The 26,861-nt window shown below is 49.0% G+C and overlaps 1 protein-coding gene across 1 annotated transcript in view; it reads right to left on the bottom strand.

Annotated features, from left to right (window-relative positions):
* The window catches only part of LOC109400126 (uncharacterized), a 195,983-nt gene that overhangs the window by 31,878 nt on the left and 137,244 nt on the right, over positions 1-26,861 (bottom strand). Inside the window, exon 11 of the mRNA XM_062846218.1 lies at positions 9,231-9,728. Within this exon, the coding sequence (XP_062702202.1) occupies positions 9,231-9,728 (498 nt within the window). The remainder of the gene's footprint in view (positions 1-9,230; positions 9,729-26,861) is intronic.

The raw sequence follows: 26,861 nt of genomic DNA, 5'->3' as shown, positions 1-26,861 counted from the left end.
GCTGGGCTAGCAGTGGAGAATGTTGAAAGCTTCCCACATCTTGGTAGCCAAATGGTGGCCGATGGTACTGCTATACGCCAGTAAACCTAGTGTGTATCAGTGGAGAACACTCAACGGCAGCAAGTCTTCATCAATAGATGCTTGCGGTATATAACTCGTGCATAGTGGCCTCACAATTAGATCTCCAATATGGAGCTCCATCGTCGATGCCATCCAAAACCGATAGCGACAGAAATTCGGGAGCGAAAGTGGAGGAGGGTAAACACTCTACGCAGGGGCGGAAACGAAATCTGCAAGCAAGCATTAGATTGGAATCTAGCAGGTCATCGCAGCAGAGGCAGACCCAGAGGCTCCTGGCGGCGCAGCCTCAACATCGAAATCAAGCAAGTCGACAGAAATTTGACCTGGGCACAGGTCGAGGCGATGGCGGGCAATCGCCCAACATGGAGATCCTTCAATTCGGCCCTCTGCACCACCGCACAGTGGCCGGAAGCCGGACAAAACCTCAAAAATCGACTTCAATATTTTATTTTTCTTATATTTTTCTTCCATTATAGATACTTCAACTAAGAAAAGCCCAAATTTTCAAGTCATTTGGTCGAAAATTGAGTCTTGTAGATTTTTTCAAAGATGATGTTTTATGTGCTACAGTATTAGTATTTATTGTCTTTATTTTATGAGCTTCCTTCATGAGTTCGTTGTAAATGTTAGGAAGACTTGAATAATGTGACAATATTTTTTGTGTTTTTGGGTATGAATAACCATTACATTTCAGGAATTGTTTGGAATTTAATCACAAAATTATTATGTTTTTACAATATGCAAATATATTGACTTTTATGAAATTTTGGAGAAAAACTTCGTACTAAAGAGATCCAGTACTTGTTTAGGAAACATCAGAAAACGACGCCATATCCCGGATCTGACGCGCAATGTTATCTAGTTTTTGGCTATATAGGTCACTGTTTGCGCATTTTTGCGCTAAGCGCGAATTTTTTTTTTCTATCAGGTCACAATGGAACCGCATGGTTGTGGAGGAAGTGCTATTGTTTGAAGTTTAAATTTTATCTTTTTTTTTTTTTTTTCCTTCTAAACCATAGGGGGATAAATCTGCTCATCAGACACCCTAACAGGAAGGTTAGGGTAGTGTGGGGATGAGGCCGTCTTCTACAATGCCGGTAGAAGCCAGGACTACTCTCTCCTCGACCCACTAAAACACATTCCTATGGTCGCCAAACCCTACGTCTCTCCGGAACCACCAAGAAGGTATTGCTTCAGAGAGGGGCTAGTGCATATCGCACCCTCAAGGTTAGCTGCCGTAGCCTAGCAGCAACGAACATCGATGACTCGCACTGGAGAGTCCATCACGATAGCATGCTGGCGCTTAGCCAGTTTCCCGAGTGGTCCTCGCCACTCCCTTTGTCCTCGGAAGGCGGGCAGGGTCAACCCCGCCCGCGCCCTACTGCTGAGCGGACATCAAGAACTGATGCCCACGTGCAACCCGATCTGACCTGCCCGCAAAGGAAGGGTATCACTACCCTTCAGGCCCTATCAGATGCACCCGTAGGTTGCAGACAGCAGGATCTCACCTACCCCGACCCTTGCCGGGGACCCCTTTCCAACCGCGGGCTCAGATCCAACCCAGTAGACCGACGCCACGACAGCACCGCTACCGGGACTTCCTCTCCGCGGCCACTTAATCGCTGTAAGGGTCGATCTCGACCGCAGGGCACCGGTATGACCTACGAAGCCGACTTCGAACCCCTGGACCACCTCTTGTACTGCATCTGGACTAGCCATTCTCCGAGTCCACGCGCCACCTCCTCTGTAGCTCCCAGACGATATGGGTGATTGCCGTTGAAACGGCATTCCAGCTAATCTCATCCCTGCACATACTCTAGACCAAGTTGTCCGGAGTTGTGTCCTCCCCGCATGTGGCAAGCATGCGGTCACGCATTGTGCGAAAACGCGGGCACACGAACAACACGTGTTCCGCCGTTTCCTCTAAACCATTGCACACTGGGCATTCGGGAGAATCCGAATGCCCGAAACGGTGTAGATACTGTCGGAAGCAACCATGCCCTGTAAGGACCTGTGTCAGGTGGAATGAAACTTCCCCATGGCGCCTATTAATCCAACTATCTACCCTCGGTATCAACCTATGGGTCCACCTTCCTTTGGTGGAACTGTCCCACGCGCGCTGCCATTTGACCATAGAGGCCATCCTGACAGTTTTGCGTATGCCTCTTGTGCCGCGCATTTCGAAGCACTCCATGTCCTCACTGATAAGAATGCTGATAGGCACCATACCAGTAATGACACAGAGAGCGTCGTGTGACACGGTACGGTACGCGCTTGCAACCCTCAGACACATAAGCCTGTAAGTACTTTCCAGCTTCCGTCGGTAGCATTCAGTACTTAGCGCGGTACCCCACGCCGGGCCGCCATACCTAAGTATGGACGTAGCAACACTAGCCAGAAGCTTGCGCTTACTGGCGTACACCGCTGAGCTATTGGACATCATCCGGGACAGTGCCGCAATAGCTGTGGAGGCTCTTTTACAGGCATAATCGACGTGGCTACCGAAGGTAAGCTTATCGTCGATCATCACGCCCAAGTGCTTGACAGAGCGCTTCGACAGGATAGTGCATTCTCCTACACTGATCTCCGTCTGCTGCGCCGACTGCATGTTGTTAACAACCGTCACCTCTGTCTTGTGGTGAGCCAGCTCCAGTTTTCTGGACCGCATCCACGCCTCCACAACCTTGATCGAGTGGTCGGTAGTCAACTTCACCTCCTCGATCGTTTCACCGTAGACTTCGAGCGTAATATCGTCGGCAAATCCGACAATCACCACTCCCACTGGGTACTCTAATCTCAACACCTCGTCGTACATGACATTCCATAACACCGGACCCAGGATGGAACCTTGCGGGACTCCTGAGGTTATGTGAAAGCACTTCCGACCCACCTCCGTGTCGTATACTAGTACGCGATTCTGGAAGTAGCTTCCGAGAATCTTGTACAAGTACTCCGGTATCCCCAGACGCAAGAGCGCATCGGCAATAGCAGCCCAACTGGCGCTATTAAATGCATTCCTTACATCCAGAGTCACTACCCCGCAGAAGCGAATTCCCCTCCTCTTAGGCTCGAGTGCTTTCTCGGCGGTTTTTGTAACCGACAAGATAGCGTCTACGGTGGACCTCCCCTTCCGGAAGCCATACTGGTTGCTCGAGAGACCATTTACGCCCTCAGTGAACTTCAACATTCTATTGAGGATGATCTTTTCGAGCACCTTCCCCGCCGTGTCAATCAAGCATATTGGTCTATATGCCGACGGGTCTCCGGGTGGTTTCCCCGCCTTTGGCAATAGTACCAGGCTCTGCCTCTTCCAAGCTTCTGGGAAAACTCCCTCGTCCAGGCATTTCTGCATAGCAGACCTGAACATCTCGGGAGCTTCTGCAATAGCTACTTTTAAGGCCAGGTTCGGAACTCCGTCCGGACCTGGGGCCTTACCTACGCTAAGGGACTTAGCTATCCCCGCAAGTTCCACATCGGTGACCCTTTCCTCATCGCCGGCCCCAGTCCCCGGCTGTCCTACGAAAGGAGGCCAAGGACTAGGATCATGACGCGGAAAAAGTCCTCCAATGATCCCCTCCAACATCTCTGGAGATTGCTCTGTAGGAGCCATCACACCTCTCGTCTTGGCCATAACGATCCTGTAGGCATCACCCCACGGGGTCGTATTGGCACTCTGACAGAGACCCTCAAAGCAGGCCTTCTTGCTTGCTCTTATCTCGGTCTTGAGCGCGGCTTTTGCAGCGGCGAACACCACCCGCCGTTCGTTTCGCTCTTCCTCTGATCGTGCTCGCTGCATCCGCCGCCTAGCCCGTAGGCAGGCGCGGCGCAGGTCCGCAATCGCGTCGGTCCACCAGTAAGCCGGTGGCCTCCCATTTCTAGGGTGGACTCTCCTAGGCATGGTCGCATCACACGCACGTGAGAGCACCGCTACCAGCTCGTCGCCGTCTAAACCGAGTAAGTTTCGCTCACGGCGGAGCGCTTCCCTAAATACCTCTTCGTCGAAGTATGATGTCTTCCACCTACGAGGGCTTGGCCTTGGCCTAGCCGCCTCTTCTTCTATCCGCTGTCTGCTGTTGTTGTAGTCGATACTGTAGCGAACCGCCAGGTGGTCGCTGTGAGTGTAGCCATCATCTACTCTCCAGTTCGAACTACTTGTTAGGCCAGGACTACAAAAGGTCACGTCAATAATTGACTCCGCTCCATTTCGACTACAGGTACTCTTGGTACCGACGTTAGCCAAGTCGACATCTAAGATGGCCAGTGTTTCTAGCAGGATCTGACCCCGCTGGTTCGTGAAACGGCTTCCCCATTCCACAGCCCAGGCATTAAAGTCACCCGCTATTACCACCGGCCTTCGCCCTGTTAGCACGGTCGTTAAGCGGTCCAGCATTTGCGTGAACCGCTCGATCGGCCACCGCGGAGGCGCATAACAGCTACAGAAGAAGACCCCGTTTACTTTGGCGACCACGAAGCCCTCATAGGTAGTAGACACCAACTCCTGCACGGGGTATTTACCCGTCGTCCATATCGCCGCCATTTTCCTGGTCCCATCTGAGGCCCAGTTGCCGTTGCCGGCGGGTACTCGGTATGGGTCCGAAATGATGGCGATATCCGTCTCCCACTCAGAAACCGCCTGACAAAGCAGTTGCTGAGCCGCATCACAGTGGTTCAGGTTCAGCTGCGTTACCTGCACTGTGATTTGTTGCTCACTGCGGCTTTCTTAAAGGCCGGGCACCCTGGACCACCCATCGCATGTCTGTTTTTCGAGGTTTTCCCGGTACAGATCATGCAGATGGGCGGACTCGTGCAGCTTTGGGCCTTATGACCTTCAGCGCCGCATCGCCTACACAGTTTGCGCCTGTCGGGGCCTTTGCAGTCCCACGACTTGTGTCCTGGTTCCAGACACCTGAAGCAAACCTCAGGTGGCTCGTGGAATGTCAGGTGACAAACACACCAGCCCACCTTAATACTCCCTACTTTAACGGACTTTTTAACATCCGCCACAGGTAGCTGAACCAGAGCTATCTGTGTCCCTGCTGGCCCCTTCCGCAGCCTGACGGCTGTGGCGGCCACCTGAACATCGCACTGTTGCCGCAGTGCCGTGACGAGCTCTTCCGCTTCGGTGATCTCGTCTAGGTCTTTGACCTTCAGAGTCGCCTCATGCGTAAGAGCCCTCACCTCCACTCCATCTCCAAGGACCTCTTCTGCCAGCCTCTTGTAGGCGGCGCCCTTGTGATCCTTCTGGCGCTTAAGCTCCAGGATCATTTCGCCCGTACTAGTACGTCTGATACTGCGTACGTCGGCTCCAAGACCCTCGAGCTTGGCGTCGCACCTCATCGCCTTCAAGACGTCCGAGTATTTCGACTGTTCGGTCTTGATGACGATTGCGTCACCTTTTTCGCGCCTGGCACCTGCCTTCCTACGCCTTGGCTTGGCGACCTGCGCTTCTACCTGCGGATTCCCCTTCTTCTTCCTCTTCCGCTCCACCTTTGTCCAAGGAGGGTCTTCTCCTTGGACCGCCCTGCTCTGTGGCTGCTGAGGGCCCACCATTGGTCGCAACCCCTTGTTCCCATCCATCCGAGACGGGCCGGCCTTTTTAGGCCCACCCTTCCCAGCTTTCCGGGAACCCTGGCTGGGGTCCGACTTTCCGGCATAACCACCGGCTTTCGGGGTTATTATGCGCCTGGCCTTGCGGGCACCGCCAGACAGCTCCTCACCTGACGGCTGCCTCGCCCGCTTCTGCGAATGCTTGTCACGTTTGTCACGAGCATTCGCTTCCACACTCTTCGGACTACCCGCGAAGGAGAAGGCCTCCGTTTGCGTAAGCTTAGAGGCTTTCTCCTTTGCGGGTTCCGCCGCTGCCGCAGCCAGCAACGCGACCGCGTGCTCCTGCTTGGCCTCATCGACTGACGCTCTAAGCCGAAGCAAGGCCGTTTTCAGGTCCTTGCTTATATTCGACTTAGTTGTCGCGAAGTCGATTATTTTGCCAAGCTGCTGCTCAGCTACCTCCAATGCGGGCCGTCCTTTTCCTGCTACTTGGCTGATGGCCCTCAGCAACCATGCTCCGTCCATAACCTCCGCCGGCTGGCTTGCCGTGGAGTGGACAGGAGCTCCCACGCTTGAGCTGCGTAAGCAGCTTCCAGCACCTGACTCCTCGCTTCTCCTTGTTGGAGACCGCATCAACCCGCTTCTTGCGAAGGGGTTGATCGCACCACTACTACCTGTTGCACTTGTTTTTGAAGATTGTTTATTACTCATATTTTATTCCCACGAGTCGCACGAGAAAGAATGTCCACCACGCCAGAGCTCTGCATTAACGCGGTAAGGGACAGCTTACTGTGGGGGGTGCCCAGGTGCCCCACAGGCTCCGTTAAAGATCGAGCATCTTTTTCACCCCCTCGATCACTCATTCCTCGGCACGGGTCGCTTGACACCTTGAATTGGGGTTAGTAGTCCTATTCTTAGCCGGCAACTACGCGGCTGACTCGCAAGCGGGGGGGTGCGTCAGGCCCCAGGACATCCGTCCCTGCTGCCCCGTAAATTTTATCTTAACATAGTTCAAATTGACTACTAACAATTTAGTATAATTTTCATTCTTGTAAGAGACTTTCACCAAGTCAGATGGTCATTAGGGGGGGGGGGTGTTGTGTCTGATAATGTAATGGCCACAGCTTCAATTTTTTTTATTTTATTTTTTAAATATTATTTTATTTTTTGACAGAAAAACACAAGAAGGTGGGTGCTCCAGTTAAAAACAGTAAGCTGGAGAGGAAAGGAGTGATGACTAAGTATGAATAAGCCTTTATTTTCTTAGACACTAATCACATGTTGCTTCACCAGATACAACTAACTCTTTTAACCTTCAAAATAAAAGAAAGACAAAACCAACCGTGAAAAACATGTAAAAATAACTACAAACCATTGATTTTCTTGAACTGGCCGTTTCTTCGATTCATCTTAATCGTTAGAATTGCTCAACAACCTTGGAAGCAATCTCTTCACGAATTCCTATCGAAGTTTCAATATATAGTGACACAAATTCGTCGACATCTACGCGTTTCTTTTCTACACGCACATCGCTACAGTTCAAAGCAACAATCATCTATAAAATTCTAAAGGAATTCACTAAACGGCGTTAAACGCTACGTTAAATATTTTTCTGCGTAAACGTTGCGATCACCAAGGCAATCTTTGAATATTTTAATCGCAATTTTATGAAACGAACATTTTACGCTCTTCAGTGAAACCCCTTATATTGGTTTTTTAAACTTGAAGTTTTATTATATGTTATTCATGCAGTTTCATTAAACACATTTCTTCTGAACGACACACAGAGTGATAAAGATTTTTAAAATATTTGCTGGAACTCTACTGTTTATAAATATGATTACCGATCTCTGATGATCGTTTATCAAAAACTCCTTTCAATATTGCGAATATGAATTGCCAAATCTTTATAGACAGGGTTGTTTCGGTTGCTTCGACAAGTGATAGCAGGGATCGATGTACCTTACAACCCAAACTCGGAAGAGAATATATGAAGTTGTTGAAACGAGATTGATAAAAAGCAGTTCAAATTTTACGCAGTTCACTATAATAGACTATCTGATCCCATGCCATAATGATTGCATTACACACCTCCGTGCACCCACCGTAAAATGTCACGTGGTCTATGGGCAGTCCTTGAGAATAGACCACGTCTTGTCAGCCAACACTGGTGTGTATCTGCATTGATTCATTGAAAGAAACCGTAGATAAATGATTTTTTCTAATGATTTATGTAGTTTTGAAGACTTTGGACCACCCTAACAGCAACAAATACACAATTAAAGTTTATTTCAATACCAATACATGATTTAAGAACCCACTAATTAAAAGGTTAATCAAAACCTACGTTCAGAAAGCACATCGTGATTATTATCGATTATTTTTACATGCTTTCCATAATCAGCAGATTTCAAAATTTTGAACCACCCTAATATAGTAAAATCAAAATATATGATAAGTTCCATATCAGAAATAGATTTAGGGAACTAAAATGATCATAACCTGTGAATTTTAGCAATTTCGGTTAACATTTGAGGTTTTGTCCGACTTTTGTATGGAGGCCCGCCACTGTGCACCGTGGGTGCCCAGGACTGACAGGTAAGGTATATCGTGTGGCACGGTCGACTGTGGCTCACATATTACTGTGTCGAAAGGAAGATTTGCAAAAACAATTCTCGTGGACAGCTGCAGTCCCCTAAGAGCATTATCCGTACAGCGTAGGAGTAAAATGATGACGATTCATCAAAGTATTCTTTAAAATCGGCTCATCTTTGATTCGCCGAGAAGTAGTGCTATGCAAGAGCAATCGTTTGGATGGAGGTCGTAATTCAGTGCTTGAATTATGATTTTCTTTAAACTGCAGAAGCAAACATTATTTTACGATGTTGTGCTTTTCATCCCAAAAGTGTGTAATGTGTATGTGCCCCACATGTCGTAGCAAAACTTAAAACTGTTGTGCTCAACTTTTTAATAAGCTTATCAGCGTGTCGTAAAGCTTCACATTCGCTGAAGCGTGACGCGTTTAACTTCGCTAATGTATCTTCTTCATCGAGCGCGCGACGAGCGACATGAGGCGATGAAAAAGCAGACGAAAAAGTTCTCGTTAGAATTTCATCACTCCGCCAGATTCTCTTGGAAAGAAAATAAGACAGAAATGCAAAATTTTGCATAAATTCTGGTGCAACGGAAAAAAAAAAACATGGATCGCTCTTCCCGTTTTGCCTTCAGCAAACAGGACAAGTTCTTGAGATTTTTCTTGCTTCCAACTAACAGCTGCCAGTAAAGAAGAATAGCAGCGGAAAATTCATTACATCGACGTTCGCAAAAACACCACGACCGAACTGCATGCTGTTCCAAACCCAGCAAGTCCAAATCATGATGCGAAAGCGCGGAAGCATTTGCACTGTTTAAGGATGCCAAATCAACCGAGGAAGGAAGTAAGAAAAAAAACTTTCCATAAATCGTGGCAATGAAGCAAGAAAAGTGCCATAAGTCAAATGATGAAGTTTGTCGAACCGAACCGTCGTCGTCGTCGTCGTCGACCGGAACAGGAAGAAAAACCAATGTCAGGAAGAAAAGCCACCCCCGTTATAGCTACTTACATGATGTACTAAAGCTATTTGTTGACTTATCGTTAAATTTTTATTGTGCGACGCCGCCGCCGCCAGCGACGATGATAGATTGTTCCGATTCTTGGCCGCCTTCAGGTTCTTGAGATTGTTGACTCCATTCTTTGTACTACCGCCGCTACCACTGATTCCCAGTCCTCCTCCTCCTCCGCCGCCGCTACCACTTCCTCCGCTCCCGATGCCCCCGGAGCCATTACTCCCGGAACCGAGCGTCCCGAGGGTCCCACTTTGGCCACTTTGACTGCCAATCCCGGAACTACCCCCACTGCCGCCGTTCTGATGCTGGTGCTGGTGCAGGAGGTGGTCCCCAACTTGGAGCTGGTGATGGTGATGCTGGTGCGCTGCCGCCAGTTGCTTCTGCAGCAGGATGTCGTCGTACTCGGAAGACGGCGTGGGCGATGGCGTGGGCGATTCGTCCCCCAGGCCACCACTAAGTGTGCGATAGCGGGCAGTGCAATTATTTGTGCCAATCTGTAGGAAAAAATGACGGGGAGAAAAGAAGAAAAGAATAAGTACGCCGTACATTACAAACGCGTTGCTTCTCTGGGGGCAGTCCTTGTAGCCAGGGAAGGAACCCACAGTGGCGAAGAGAAATATGGTGCTGCTTGTACTGCTTCTGGCTGACTGGTTGGTAATGTAAGCGACGATCTGGGAATAGAGAATATGGTTTACATTGCTTTCCTGCTGGGTTCTTCTGCACAAGGTTGCGACCATTCATTTGCAAAGATTTACATTCATTTGCTATTATCTAAGTTCAGAAGCATGCTATCGAAAAACAATGTATGGATGAATTTAACCTTGTAGTTTTATCTGAAAGTTTGCCGAATAACATTGGGGTCGTAAACATGTACCAAAGTCGTGAGCGAGCTGTGAAGGCAACTCTCCACGCGGTGAATGTAAATTTCATTCACGCTGTGGAAAGTTGCCTTCACAGCTCGCTCACGACTTTGGTATACGTTTGCGACCCCAATGTTATTCGGCAAACTTTCAGATAAAACTACAAGGTTAAATTCATCCATACATTGTTTTTCGATAGCATGCTTCTGAACTGAGATAAAAGCAAATGAATGTAAATCTTTGCAAATGAATGGTTGCAACCTTGCTTCTGCATCACGGGGATAGGGTGGTTGATTTAGGGCGAAAAGAAATGTGCGATGATATATGAAGAGATAAATTTATAATCATTATTTAAATTTTATCATCACATTCTGCTCAGGAAACAGTTTCTAGTTTAGATGGTGCTCGATATTGAAATTAAAGCTAATAAATAGACAATTTTGTCTTGTTGATTGCCAAATTCATAAAGAAAAATGCGTGTTTTCTATTTCAATATCCGACGCATCATCGTCTCATCGTTTTCAAGGCGACGTATGACAGTATCGACTACCCAGGCGGATCCGGTGGTGTTCGGTTCCGCCTGTCAGCTTGTACCCACTTTGATTTTGAGGCATGCACCACCAGCCCGACCTTTTCTGCTTCGCGTTTCAGGCGGGTGTACAGCTCTACCACCGTTCCAAATGTTCTCGCGATAATGTCCATGTCGTCCGCAAAGTACACAAATTTACCGGATTTTGTGAAAATCGTTCCCCGGATGTTGAGCCCGGCTCGTCGCATCACACCTTCCAGAGCGATGTTGAAGAGTAGGCATGACAGTCCATCACCTTGTCGCAGTTCCCGGCGAGATTCGCATGGACGGGGTAGTTCAACTGAAACTCTTACAAAGTTTTGCACACCGTCCATCGTTGCTTTAATCAGTCTATTCAGCTTCAAAGGAAAGCCGATTTCGCCCATGATTCTCCATAGCTCTGTGCGGTCAACACTGTCGCATTCCGCTTTGAAGTCGATGAACAGGTGATGTGATGGAACCAGGTATTCACGACATTTCTGGAGGATTTGCCTAACGGTGAAGATCTGGTCCATTGTCGACCGGCCGTCGATGAAGCCAGCTTAATAACTTCCCATGAACTCATTTGTTCTAGGTGACAGACGACTGAAGATGATCTGGGATAGCAATTTGTAGGCAGCATTCAAAATAGTGATCGCTCTGAAGTTCTCACATTCCAAATGGTCACCTTTCTTGTGAATGGGGCAGATCACCCCTTCCTTCCACTCCTCCGGTAGCTGTTCGGTTTCCCAGATTCTGACTACCAACCGGTGCAGACAGGTGGCCAACTTCTCTGTTGTTTGTTGGTTTTGAGCTAGTGAATGGTATCCTTAACTTCCCCCAGCGTGGGAGTTGGTTCATTTCCGTCTTCCACTGCATTGGCGTCATCGTTTCCTCCGTTGCCGTGGTCTCCCGTGCCTACGTTCTCCATGCCATTCAGATGCTGATCAAAGTGCTGCATCCACCTTTCGATCACCTCACGTCCGTGCGTCAAGAGGCCTCCGTCCTTTTCCCTGCATATTTCGGCTGGCGACACGAAGCCGTTGAGGGATGCGTTGACCTTCTGATAGAACTTCCGTGTTTCTTGTGAACGGCACAGCAGTTGGAACTCCGCACTCCGCTTCTTCCAGGCGGCGCTTTTACTCTCGAAAGAAGCGGCTCTGTAATGTTTGTCACGTTCCACGTTCTGTCGGGTCGCTTGCTGCAGCATTACCGCCCGCGCTGCGTTCTTTTCCTTCAAAACCGTTCTGCACTCTTCATCGAACCATTCGTTCCATCGATTCCGTTCCACGTACCCGATGGTGCTCTCTGCTGCGTCGTTGATGGCTGCTTTCACTGTACTCCAGCAGTCCTCTAGAGGGGCCACATCGAGCTCGCCCTCGTCTGGCAACGCGGCTTCGAGATTCTGCGCGTACCGTGGCGTTCGCCGGTACCGTACATTGTTGATGACGGAGAGTTTTGGGCGCAATTTGACCATCACCAGATAGTGGTCGGAGTCGATGTTGGCGCCGAGATAGGTCCTGGCGTCGATAATGTCGGAGAAGTGCCGTCCGTCAATCAGAACGTGGTCGATTTGAGATTCCGTCTGCTGTGGTGATCTCCAGGTGTAACGGTAAGGGAGGCTGTGTTGGAAAAAGGTGCTACGTATGGCCATATTTTTGGAGGCGGCGAAATCAATGAGTCGTAGGCCGTTTTCGTTCGTCTGCTGGTGGGCGCTGAACTTTCCAATCGTTGGTCTGAATTCCTCCTCCTGGCCTACCTGAGCGTTTAGATCTCCTATGATGACCTTGACGTCGTGGATTGAGCAGCGGTCGTACTTGCGTAAAATGCGTCCTTGTCATCATCAGTGTGGGCTGTGCACGTTTATTTTGCTGAATCACGATGAAAGCTGTTCCCAGCTAGCGTGTGTTGCCGCAGCTCTGGTAGATGGTATGATTACCTCTAAACTTTCGCACCATGAATCTGTCCAACACACCTCCAGCAGCGCTACGATGCCGAACCCGCGGTCCTTCAGTAGATCAGCAAGTATGCGGGTGCTCTCAATGTAACTTTTGGATTTGGAGTTTCTCTTAACATTCATCCAGGAATTTGTGCTTAAATCCCTCCAGAGATTTCTCCCGGAATTAATTTTCCTCAAAGAATTTCTCTATCCAGCGAATTCTCCAGTAGTTCATGCAGGGACTCCTCCTATATTATTTCCAAGCATTCTCGCTCATTTTCCCCAGGATTCCCCATTCCAGGATTTCCGCTCGAATTCCGTCCAGGGATTTCATCTACAGTTTCATAAGAAATAAACCAAAAACATCTCTAGGGAATCCGTCTGTAGATGCTATAGAGATTTTTCTTAGCGCTTCACAAGTCACTCTTTTGTATTTTTTACAACAGGCTGGAGAAATCTTGCTTCATGCACACAGCATCAGCGTGGTTTTGGCGGTGGTGGCCGACCGAGCGACTGGCGATAGTTTAATGTTTCTGAAGACTACAAGGCCGAAGGACCCCAAGTTTATCGTTTCTTGAGAGTTTTTTTTCAGGTCCTCTTGGAGATCCTTTAGGAATTACTTCCAGTGCTTTTCTATGCGTTTCTTCGCAGAGCATTAAAACATATTTCTTAGGTACCTGGAATTGCTACTTACGTTTGTCCAGGAACTTTTCCCAAAGTTTCTCGAAAGATTTTTCCAGGGGTTTGTCCTGGAGTTGCTCTATGTTTTATTTTTAATTTCAGACAAAGATTTTTCATAATTTTTGCAGGGGCTCCTCTGTAGTTTTCTTTCCTCATGGTTCCTCCAGGGATTCCTGCAGGGGTTGATCCAGGGTTTTCCCGGGTGTTCTTGAAGGCATTTCTCTGAGAATTCTGCCTAGGATTTCCTCCTGGGATTTTATTTCCGGTTTAGTCGAAAAGATTTACAACGGACTTCCTTCAGGAATTTCCTTTGGAGTACTTCCAGGTATTTCTTTAGAAATTATTCAGGGATTTCTCCAGGAGTTGATCCAATCGGGTTTTTTGCTAGAATTCCTCTATTATTATTTTTCCAGGGATGACCTTTTCTACGAATTACCTCTGGAGTTATGCCAAGAATCCCTTCGGGAATTCCCTCAGATGTTTCGTCTAGAGTTGCTCCAGTTAGTTCTCCTAGAATTTCTCCCGGAATTTCTTCCGGAGGTCGTTCAGTGATTACACCACTGCCCATAATCGCATAGTTGACGGAACCACCATTGACAATGTCAGCACTCACAAGCTAATATCTATCAAATGTGCATAATTGTGACCAGTTTTATTCAATAGAACCCAAGATCTAACCACTAGCTAGACATCAACGTGAAAAAAAAAATCAAAAACTTTTCATTAATCATTGTTAGAATTTCAAAAGTGTGTTGAAAACTAAAGTGGCGCTTACGTCAACTACGTCCAGGGATTCCCTCCAGGAATCTCTCTTTCAGTTCCTCTTCCAGGAATTCCAAGGATTCCTCCGCAAATTTATCTAGGCATTCCCTGGAAGCCCCTCCACGATTCTCCAGGAGTCACGCTATAATTCCTCCTGGAGTGCCTCCAAGAGTTCTTCCAGATATTGCTCCTGCAGTTCGTTCGTGGTTTCCCCCAATAATTCGTCCAGTAGTTCCTCCAAGAGTTACTCCAAGGTTTACTCTCGGAATTCCTTCAGCGATTGCTTCTTAAATTTCTTCCAAAAATCATCCTGGATGTCGTCCAGGGAGTCTCCTAGTAATTTCTCTAACAGTTCCTTCAAGGATTTCTCATTGAGCTCCTCCGGGAGATCCTCACAAATATTCATACTGGATTTCTGCCAGCAGCTCCCTTCAGGATTTAGTCGAAAATTCCCCTGGAATGAATCCAGCGATTTCCCCTGGAATTCTTCCATGGGTACCCCTGGAGCGGATCTGGGGATTTTACTCGGAGTTATTACAGGTTTCTTCTGCTGTTGACCCTCCAGAGATTCCTCCTGTAGTTCCTATATGGAATCAACTTGGTGTAACTACAGAAGTTCCTCCTGCTAATTTTCTAGGAATTTCTCCAGAAGTTCTTCCGTGAATTGCTCCTGAGATTGTTCCTAGCTTTTCTCAGGGGTTCTCCCTCCATAAAATCCCTCTTAGAGTTCCTCTGGTGTTACTTTAGCAATTCTTTCGGCATATTTTGATGGAATTCCTTCTAGTTTTCTTCCGGAGATAAGACTTCTTTCCAGGATTTTTTGTCTCGAATAATTACTCTTGTAGTTATTCCAAGAGTCATCTCTGGAAATTCTCCAGAGATTGGCAGTTCCGCGTACGTAAGTCCTTTTTGTTCGCTGGGGTCGTTGCCGTTGATTTCTGCTGATGTTCCGTTACAATGTGTGCTGGAGAACAGATGCTCAGGTTTGCAGAAACGACCCCCTTCACTCTTCCCTGTCAGCCTACGACCAAAGTTCCCACCGGGGTTGATTACCCGATCTTCCCTAAGGTTGCTCATAGTTTCTAGCCGGTACCACGCGAAGGTAGGGATAGGAGTTGCTGGGCAGAGGCTAGTGGATCACAATGGGATCTGAATTGCGCAACATACCCAGCCTTTACTGTGAGCATCTGGTAGAACTTCCGTGTTTCTTGAGAACGGCACAGTAGTGAACAGTTACATTTGCTCGTACTTACTTCTTCCAGGCGGCGTTTGATCTCCCAAAAGAGGTGAGTGTGGTAGTTCCGCTTCTGTTTGTACTGTTCTACGTTCTGTCGCGTGCCGTGCTGCAACATGGTATATCACGGTGCATACTTCTCCTTCCGCCACCTCGGGATTCTGCGCGAATGCAAAAGTAACATCTGTACTAAAGTAAGCTTGAAGTTTATTCTGTTGTTCATGAACACTGTTCGGTTGATCATTGAACAGCGCAGCAAATGCAAATTATCTAGCCCCATCTGAGGACCGAAACCAGCCCCGGAGATGACATCTGTTAATTCCTATAACGCCATTCAGCTCGTTTCGTTCTGAAACAGGTTGTTTCCAAACAAGTTATTATGCTATCGTTCCGAGGGCAAGGATCAACGAAGGACGCGCGTATCACGAACGCATTTACGTTTGATTAATGCCATAAAATTCTTATTATTTTCCTCAATGAACAGTGAAAATGGAATCCATTTCCGATTCAAATCCCACTCGTCGCAATCAATTCATTTTGGTCGGTTGTTTTGTCAGTGTTGCCAGCTTGGAGTCCAACTGTTTTTACTCAATTATTAAAAACACCCCAATGAATGGCAGCACCGCAATAAGTGCCAAGGCAGTACCGATTGAAACATCTGCTGCCTGGCAATTTTATTATGCTACCTCCCCTCGGATTTTCTCATTTCCACTCGAAGGACGCGCGATGACGACTAGCCATTACCGCTTACACAAGGAGTATGAAAGACGAAAACAAAAAGGGAACGCGAAAGCAGAAGCAAAAATCAAGTATAATCAACCTTATCTACCATTCAGCATCTCTTCATCATCGTCGTTATCGTCCTTTATCAACTTAATAAACGATATCATTATCCTCGAATGGCGGCGGCGGGGCTCCGCGAGACTGAACTCTCCGAGGCAGGGGAAGTTTCCCCGGAGTTCCAAAGTAATATTATCTTAGGATGTAGCCATTTCGAAGACACAGCTTTTTTCCACCCAGTCCCCCTGCCGTGGCGCGGCATTGCGATTGTACCAGCTCAGTGCGCTTCGTGAAAGGACATCACCACCGGCGCGTTTGTTGTGCAGGATAGACGGATGGACGGACGGACGACGAGTACCGTACGAACGTGGGTGTGCAAATGATGAGCTAGGTAGGTAGTGCCGTCGTGAATGATGTAACCATTTTCTGGTGTGCCTTTATAAATATTAACTAGACGCCGAGGAGAAGCGAGAAAACTCAGTTACACTTTTGATTACTCTAATGATGAGAAAGTGTTATGGACAAGCGTAGTGGAGTGGTAGGAATTCTGCTGCAGGTTATTAAGTCAAGTAGTGAATTGAGGTCGTGGAACATTTCTTTTTTTATTCTGAGCGTGTTTGGTTCACAAAATGTAAGTATGATCCAGAAAATGTTTTGCCGTTATCCTTAGAACCTTCATTTGTTGTACAAACGTGTTGTTTTATGGTATTTTTAATGATGTAATTTTGTCAAAAGAATAGAAAGCAATCGGTGGAGCACTATATTCAAAGTAGTGAGCTGGATTTTTGTATGATGAGATGATCAATTCCCCATTTCTGCAATGTGATGCAATATTGTTGCAATACTTTTTGTGAGCCTATACTTGCGACGGGTAGTGTATGCAATGGCAATGTACGCTTCCTAACTTGCGCTCACGATAACTAGTAATTGTAGCCTATCGTATCATACAAAAATGCTCCTCGCAAACAGTGGCGGTGAATACGAACTTCTTAATTTCGGAAGTCTCCAGGTATAGTTATACCACTTCTCCGTACACTGTTCGTCGATCTGCTGATCTCACTTACATTCGATACGCCACAGGTATTTATTCAGCAGTTTTTTTTTAAGGACAGACCTACCGGGTCGCGAAAGCTCATCATGCAGCTCAACAGAATCCTCTTGATAGACAGCTTCTCGCCTGACTCGTCTCTCAGTTTGGTGGAAAACGTGAACTCGGTGCTTACAAGCTTACATACAAACGCCAATACTAGCGCGGATCCTGAATCCTTATCCTCGCTCAACCGTACCGTACCGATCTTTATTTCACTCTCTAACATCCAGGAAGTTCGAGATCCAGTTGCTAAACTCAAACACACCTCTGAAGTGGACGTATCGTATCTCTTTCGCCTACTTCTCAGCTTGCTCCATAGTATCTATGTTGTCGAAATAATCTTCGATGTAGTGGCCACCACCGCTATTGGGAACTATCCCGAAATATCATCTCGTTCATTTTTTTACGAAATGCGTCGAGCATGGCAAGCTCGTCTAACCAATGATCACGAGCACGGTCGACTTCTCTGACGGATTGTTTGCATATTACCACCAGCAAAGGCAGTGAGCATATCGGGCCTCTTCGACAACCTTGAGTTGAGCCACACTCCTCGTACCTCTGCTCTGGCGTTCTACACCAGACAAAACTTCTTCTTCCTCGGCAACCTCACTGCAATGCAACGCTAGCAGCTTAGAAGTTGCCGCTTCATGTGCATAGGCTTTGACGAGATAATCGGCTATCATCGAACGGAATTTGGCATACAGCTCAAGATCCTTTTTCACTTCCGTTCGATGATAGCCGTATATGGTATACTTGTATACTTGTGTTCTGCTCTCATATTTTCCGCGCTGGAGCCTTCGGAACAACTTCTCGTAGTTTCGTATTCAATGGTCCAATCTGCCACAAATCCAGCTTCCTTTCTACAGCTGGTTTCGAGATCTTACTCTCCACTACATCATACGAGCGCACGTAGCCGTCTTTCGAACTGCTTATCAATCCTTTCTTCGGTCCGGGTTCTCCGGCACGAGGGATTCATTCTCCATACGGAGAAGGGTCACGTCCGCAGGGTCACCATTTTGATCTTCCTGCGTTCTGTACCTACAGGGGATGGCCAAAATGTTTGGGATAGGCAACTTTTTTTCTCTCACAAAAAAGTTCAACATGCTCTAACTTTTCATAGAGTGCATCAAAAAATCTCAAACTTTGAATGTTTGTCAACCTATTATATGTGCATCATTGGTACAAATTTGGGCTCGATTGATCAATCTTTCGCAAAGTTAGAACCGCTCGGGTAAAACACTATTTTTTAGTCAACTCATTTTTGAGCTGTCATATCTCGGAAACCAGTGAATCGAATTGAATGAAATTTTGAACGTACACTAACAATATACAAATGCTTCACAAACTATTAAAACATAGGTACATTTCAAACGTTGAAAAAAGTTTTCATGGATTGACACTTTTTGGATTTTTCTCGAAAAAATGTAATTCTTTTAAGTCAGTGTCAATAAATTTTAGTGTTGATGTTCAAAGATTTTTCACTTCTGTTCTCAAGTTATCTTTATTCAGATATATTGTAGCCTATTTAGATTAAAGGAAGAATATGAGAGATATGACAGCTCAAAAATGAGTTGTCTAAAATATAGTGTTTTACCCGATCGGTTCTAACTTCGCGAAAAATTATTCAATCGAGCCCAAATTTGTACCAATGATGCACATATAACAGGTTGATAAACAGTCAAAATTTGAGATTTTTTAATGCACTCTATGAAAAGTTACAGCATGTTGAACTTTTTTGTGAGAGAAAAAGAAGTTGCCTATCCCAAACATTTTGGCCATCCCCTGTATCCCCGCTGGGTGCCAGCCGACAGCTTCTCCATCAGTGTCTGGATCAGTAACGGATTGACTAAATGCGGGGTTAGCTCGGTTGGTTGGTGTGCATTGAAAAATAACCATTCAAAGAGGGCGCATCTGGTAGGCGATTTCAGGAGAAGGAAAATATGAAAGCAAGCTGAAAAAGATCAAGACAAAATGCTATAGATGGGAGCAGGAGAATCCGAGAAATATGGTAGTGTTGTTATTTGAAGTTTTGTGGAGTTCAAATGCGGCAAATTTCGGAATCATATGAGCATTTCGAAATCATGAAGGAATTTTGTGACCTTGTTATCTTTCTGGAAGTTACTTGCAGAATTCTTGCAGAAGCTCCTCCTCCTCCTTCATTCGGGGAATATTTCTAGAATACGGCAAGCCTCGTTGGGCAAATGAACGACTCGTGATGAAAAAATCATCTTTTTGCAACTCGTTGCATAATTAACTATTAATGTTTCTCATGCTTTTGCCTTTCTCGTACACCAAAGTGTACTGAAAGGCTATATGTTCAAGTCACATATACCAATCAACTCAGTTCGACGAATTGAGATGATGTCTGGATGTGTGTGTGTGTGTGTGTGTCTGTGTGTGTGTGTGTGTGTGTGTGTGTGTGTTTTTTTTTTTTTTTTTCCTTCTAAACCATAGGGGGATAATCTGCTCAACAGACACCCTAACAGAAGGTTAGGGTAGTGTAGGTCTGACAGGCCGTCTTCTACAACAAAGGTAAAATCCAGGACTACTCTCTCCTCGTACCCACTAAACCATTCCTATGGTCGCCAAACCCTACGTCTCTCCGGAACCACCAAGAAGGTATTGCTTCAGAGAGGGGCTAGTGCACATCGCACCCACAAGGTTAGCTGCGTAGCCTGCAGCAACGAACATCGATGACTCGCTTTGGAGAGTCCATCACGGTAGCATGCTGGCGCTTAGCCAGTTTCCCGAGTGGTCCTCGCCACTCCCTTTGTCCTCGGAAGGCGGGCAGAGTCAACCCCGCCCGCGCCCTACTGCTGAGCGGACATCAAGAACTGATGCCCACATGCAACCCGATCTGACCTGCCCGCAAAGGAAGGGTATCACTACCCTTCAGGCCCTATCAGATGCATCCGTAGGTTGCTGACGGCAGGGTCTCCACCTGCCCCGACCCTTGCCGGGGACCCCTTTCCAACCGCGGGCTTGGATCCAACCCAGTAGACCGACGCCACGACAGCACCGCTACCGGGACTTCCTCTCCGCGGCCACTTAATCGTTGTAAGGGTCGATCTCGACCGCAGGGCACCGGTATGACCTACGAAGCCGACTCCGAACCCCTGGACCACCTCTTGTACAGCATCTGGACTAGCCATTCTCCGAGTCCACGCGCCACCTCCTCTGTAGCTCCCAGACGATGTGGGTAATAGCCGTTGAAACGGCGTTCCAGCCAAACTCATCCCTACACATCCTCTGGACCAAGTTGTCCGGAGTTGTGTCCTCCCCGCATGTGGCAAGCATGCGGTCACGCATTGTGCGAAAACGCGGGCACACGAACAAAACGTGTTCCGCCGTTTCCTCTGAACCATTGCACACTGGGCATTCGGGAGAATCCGCATGCCCGAAACGGTGTAGATACTGTCGGAAGCAACCATGACCTGTAAGGACCTGTGTCAGGTGGAATGTGACTTCCCCATGGCGCCTATTAATCCAACTATCTACCCTCGGTATCAACCTATAGGTCCACCTTCCTTTGGTGGAACTGTCCCACGCGCGCTGCCATTTGACCATAGAGGCCATCCTGACAGTCCTGCGTATGCCTCTTGTGCCGCGCATTTCGAAGCACTCCATGTCCTCACTGATAAGAATGCTGATAGGCACCATACCAGTAATGACGCAGAGAGCGTCGTGTGACACGGTACGGTACGCGCTCGCAACCCTCAGGCACATAAGCCTGTAAGTACTTTCCAGCTTCCGTCGGTAGCATTTAGTACTTAGCGCGGTGCCCCACGCCGGGCCGCCATACCTAAGTATGGATGTAGCAACACTAGCCAGAAGCTTGCGCTTACTGGCGTACACCGCAGAGCTATTGGACATCATCCGGGACAGTGCCGCAATAGCTGTGGAGGCTCTTTTACAGGCATAATCGACGTGGGTACCGAAGGTAAGCTTATCGTCGATCATCACGCCCAAGTGTTTGACGGAGCGCTTTGACAGGATAGTACAGTCTCCTACACTGATCTCCGTCTGCTGCTCCGACTTCAGGTTGTTAACAACCGTCACCTCTGTCTTGTGGTGAGCCAGCTCCAGTTTCCTGGACCGCATCCACGCCTCCACAACCTTAATCGAGTGGTTGGTAGTCAACTTTACCTCCTCGATCGTTTCACCGTAGACTTCGAGCGTAATGTCGTCGGCAAATCCGACAATCACCACTCCCACTGGATACTCTAACCTCAACACCTCGTCGTACATGACATTCCATAACACCGGACCCAGGATGGAACCTTGCGGGACTCCTGAGGTTATGTGAAAGCACTTCCGACCCACCTCCGTGTCGTAGACTAGTACACGATTCTGAAAGTAACTTCCGAGAATCTTGTACAGGTACTCCGGTATCCCCAGACGCAAGAGCGCATCGGCAATAGCAGACCAGCTGGCGCTATTAAACGCATTCCTTACATCCAGAGTCACTACCGCGCAAAAGCGAATTCCCCTCCTCTTAGGCTCGAGTGCTTTCTCGGCGGTTTTTGTAACCGACAAGATAGCGTCTACGGTGGACCTCCCCTTCCGGAAGCCGTACTGGTTACTCGAAAGACCATTTTCGCCCTCGGTGAACCGCAACATTCTATTGAGGATGATCTTTTCGAGCACCTTCCCCGCCGTGTCAATCAAGCATATTGGTCTATATGCCGACGGGTCTCCGGGTGGTTTCCCCGCCTTTGGCAATAGTACCAGGCTCTGCCTCTTCCAATCTTCTGGGAAAACTCCCTCGTCCAGGCATTTCTGCATAGCAGACCTGAACATCTCGGGAGCCTCTGCAATAGCTACTTTTAAGGCCAAGTTCGGAACTCCGTCCGGACCTGGGGCCTTACCTACGCTAAGGGACTTAGCTATCCCCGCAAGTTCCACATCGGTGACCCTCTCCTCATCGCCAGCCCCAGTCCCCGGCTGTCCTACGAAAGGAGGCCAAGGACTAGGATCATGACGCGGAAAAAGTCCTCCAATGATCCCCTCCAACATCTCTGGAGATTGCTCTGTAGGAGCCATCACACCTCTCGTCTTGGCCATAACGATCCGGTAGGCGTCACCCCACGGGTTCGTATTGGCACTCTGACAGAGACCCTCAAAGCAGGCCTTTTTGCTTGCTCTTATCTCGGTCTTAAGCGCGGCTTTTGCAGCGGCGAACACCACCCGCCGTTCGTTTCGCTCTTCCTCTGATCGTGCTCGCTGCATCCGCCGCCTAGCCCGTAGGCAGGCGCGGCGCAGGTCCGCAATCGCGTCGGTCCACCAGTAAGCCGGTGGCCTCCCATTTCTAGGGTGGACTCGCCTAGGCATGGTCGCATCACACGCACGTGAGAGCACCGCTACCAGCTCGTCGCCGTCTAAACCGATTAAGTTTCGCTCACGGCGGAGCGCCTCCCTAAATACCCCTTCGTCGAAGTATGATGTCTTCCACCTGCGAGGGCTTGGCCTTGGCCTAGCCGCCTCTTCTTCTATCCGCTGTCTGCTGTTATTGTAGTCGATACTGTAGCGAACCGCCAGGTGGTCGCTGTGAGTGTAGCCATCATCTACTCTCCAGTTCGAAATACTTGTTAGGCCAGGACTACAAAAGGTCACGTCAATAATTGACTCCGCTCCGTTTCGACTAAAGGTACTCTTGGTACCGACATTAGCCAAGTCGACATCTAAGATGGCCAGTGTTTCTAGCAGGATCTGACCCCGCTGGTTCGTGAAACGGCTTCCCCATTCCACGGCCCAGGCATTAAAGTCGCCCGCTATTACCACCGGCCTTCGCCCTGTGAGCACGGTCGTTAAGCGGTCCAGCATTTGCGTGAACTGCTCGATCGGCCACCGCGGAGGCGCATAACAGCTACAGAAGAAGACCCCGTTTACTTTGGCGACCACGAAGCCCTCATAGGTAGTAGACACCAACTCCTGAACGGGGTATTTACCCGTCGTCCATATCGCCGCCATTTTTCTGGTCCCATCCGCGACCCAGTTGCCGTTGCCGGCGGGTACTCGGTATGGGTCCGATCTGATGGCGATATCCGTCTCCCACTCAGAAACTGCCTGACAAAGCAGTTGCTGAGCCGCATCACAGTGGTTCAGGTTCAGGTGTGTGTGTGTGTGTGTGTGTGTGTGTGTGTGTGTGTGTGTGTGTGTGTGTGTGTGTGTGTGTGTGTGTGTGTGTGTGTGTGTGTGTGTGTGTGTGTGTGTGTGTGTGTGTGTGTGTGTGTGTGTGTGTGTTTTTTTTTTTTCCTTCTAAACCATAGGGGGATAATCTGCTCAACAGACACCCTAACAGGGCCCATATAGCCGAGGCGGTAAACGCACGGGTATTCAGCATGACCATGCTGAGGGTGACGGGTTCGATTCCCGGTCGGTCCAGGATCTTTTCGTAAAGGAAATTTCCTTGACTTCCTTGAGCATAGAGTATCTTCGTGCCTGCCACACGATATACACATGCAAAATGGTCATTGGCAGAGGAAGCTCTCAGTTAATAACTGCGGAAGTGCTCATAGAACACTAAGCTGAGAAGCAGGCTTTGTCCCAGTGAGGACGTTATGCCATGAAGAGAGAGAGAGAGACACCCTAACAGAAGGTTAGGGTAGTGTAGGTCTGACAGGCCGTCTTCTACAACAAAAGTAAAATCCAGGACTACTCTCTCCTCGTACCCACTAAACCATTCCTATGGTCGCCAAACCCTACGTCTCTCCGGAACCACCAAGAAGGTATTGCTTCAGAGAGGGGCTAGTGCACATCGCACCCACAAGGTTAGCTGCGTAGCCTGCAGCAACGAACATCGATGACTCGCTTTGGAGAGTCCATCACGGTAGCATGCTGGCGCTTAGCCAGTTTCCCGAGTGGTCCTCGCCACTCCCTTTGTCCTCGGAAGGCGGGCAGGGTCAACCCCGCCCGCGCCCTACTGCTGAGCGGACATCAAGAACTGATGCCCACGTGCAACCCGATCTGACCTGCCCGTAAGGAAGGGTACCGCTACCCTTCAGGCCCTATCAGATGCACCCGTAGGTTGCAGACAGCAGGATCTCACCTGCCCCGACCCTTGCCGGGGACCCCTTTCCAACCGCGGGCTCGGATCCAACCCAGTAGACCGACGCCACGACAGCACCACTACCGGGACTTCCTCTCCGCGGCCACTTAATCGTTGTAAGGGTCGATCTGGACCGCAGGGCACCGGTATGACCTACGAAGCCGACTCCGAACCCCTGGACCACCTCTTGTACTGCATCTGGACTAGCCATTCTCCGAGTCCACGCGCCACCTCCTCTGTAGCTCCCAGACGATGTGGGTAATAGCCGTTGAAACGGCGTTCCAGCCAAACTCATCCCTACACATCCTCTGGACCAAGTTATCCGGAGTTGTGTCCTCCCCGCATGTGGCAAGCATGCGGTCACGCATTGTGCGAAAACGCGGGCACACGAACAAACCGTGTTCCGCCGTTTCCTCTAAACCATTGCACACTGGGCATTCGGGAGAATCCGCATGCCCGAAACGGTGTAGATACTGTCGGAAGCAACCATGACCTGTAAGGACCTGTGTCAGGTGGAATGTGACTTCCCCATGGCGCCTATTAATCCAACTATCTACCCTCGGTATCAACCTATAGGTCCACCTTCCTTTGGTGGAACTGTCCCACGCACCATGCCATTTGACCATAGAGGCCATCCTGACAGTCCTGCGTATGCCTCTTGTGCCGCGCATTTCGAAGCACTCCATGTCCTCACTGATAAGAATGCTGATAGACACCATACCAGTAATGACGCAGAGAGCGTCGTGTGACACGGTACGGTACGCGCTCGCAACCCTCAGGCACATAAGCCTGTAAGTACTTTCCAGCTTCCGTCGGTAGCATTTAGTACTTAGCGCGGTGCCCCACGCCGGGCCGCCATACCTAAGTATGGATGTAGCAACACTAGCCAGAAGCTTGCGCTTACTGGCGTACACCGCAGAGCTATTGGACATCATCCGGGCCAGTGCCGCAATAGCTGTGGAGGCTCTTTTACAGGCATAATCGACGTGGCTACCGAAGGTAAGCTTATCGTCGATCATCACGCCCAAGTGTTTGACGGAGCGCTTTGACAGGATAGTACAGTCTCCTACACTGATCTTCGTCTGCTGCTCCGACTTCAGGTTGTTAACAACCGTCACCTCTGTCTTGTGGTGAGCCAGCTCCAGTTTCCTGGACCGCATCCACGCCTCCACAACCTTGATCGAGTGGTTGGTAGTCAACTTTACCTCCTCGATCGTTTCACCGTAGACTTCGAGCGTAATGTCGTCGGCAAATCCGACAATCACCACTCCCACTGGATACTCTAACCTCAACACCTCGTCGTACATGACATTCCATAACACCGGACCCAGGATGGAACCTTGCGGGACTCCTGAGGTTATGTGAAAGCACTTCCGACCCACCTCCGTGTCGTAGACTAGTACACGATTCTGAAAGTAACATCCGAGAATCTTGTACAGGTACTCCGGTATCCCCAGACGCAAGAGCGCATCGGCAATAGCAGACCAGCTGGCGCTATTAAACGCATTCCTTACATCCAGAGTCACTACCGCGCAAAAGCGAATTCCCCTCCTCTTTGGCTCGAGTGCTTTCTCGGCGGTTTTTGTAACCGACAAGATAGCGTCTACGGTGGACCTCCCCTTCCGGAAGCCGTACTGGTTACTCGAAAGGCCATTTTCGCCCTCGGTGAACCGCAACATTCTATTGAGGATGATCTTTTCGAGCACCTTCCCCGCCGTGTCAATCAAGCATATTGGTCTATATGCCGACGGGTCTCCGGGTGGTTTCCCCGCCTTTGGTATTAGTACCAGGCTCTGCCTCTTCCAAGCTTCTGGGAAAACTCCCTCGTCCAGGCATTTCTGCATAGCAGACCTGAACATCTCGGGAGCCTCTGCAATAGCTACTTTTAAGGCTAGGTTCGGAACTCCGTCCGGACCTGGGGCCTTACCTACGCTAAGGGACTTAGCTATCCCCGCAAGTTCCACATCGGTGACCCTCTCCTCATCGCCAGCCCCAGCCCCCGGCTGTCCTACGAAAGGAGGCCAAGGTCTAGGATCATGACGCGGAAAAAGTCCTCCAATGATCCCCTCCAACATCTCTGGAGATTGCTCTGTAGGAGCCATCACACCTCTCGTCTTGGCCATAACGATCCTGTAGGCGTCACCCCATGGGTTCGTATTGGCACTCTGACAGAGACCCTCAAAGCAGGCCTTTTTGCTTGCTCTTATCTCGGTCTTAAGCGCGGCTTTTGCAGCGGCGAACACCACCCGCCGTTCGTTTCGCTCTTCCTCTGATCGTGCTCTCTGCATCCGCCGCCTAGCCCGTAGGCAGGCGCGGCGCAGGTCCGCAATCGCGTCGGTCCACTAGTAAGCCGGTGGCCTCCCATTTCTAGGGTGGACTCGCCTAGGCATGGTCGCATCACACGCACGTGAGAGCACCGCTACCAGCTCGTCGCCGTCTAAACCGATTAAGTTTCGCTCACGGCGGAGCGCCTCCCTAAATACCCCTTCGTCGAAGTACGATGTCTTCCACCTACGAGGGCTTGGCCTTGGCCTAGCCGCCTCTTCTTCTATCCGCTGTCTGCTGTTATTGTAGTCGATACTGTAGCGAACCGCCAGGTGGTCGCTGTGAGTGTAGCCATCATCTACTCTCCAGTTCGAACTACTTGTTAGGCCAGGACTACAAAAGGTCACGTCAATAATTGACT

The sequence above is a fragment of the Aedes albopictus genome, chromosome 1 (assembly GCF_035046485.1).
Source record: "Aedes albopictus strain Foshan chromosome 1, AalbF5, whole genome shotgun sequence".
Classification (NCBI taxonomy): Eukaryota; Metazoa; Arthropoda; class Insecta; order Diptera; family Culicidae; genus Aedes; species Aedes albopictus.
This window is presented reverse-complemented; position numbering and strand designations above follow the sequence as displayed.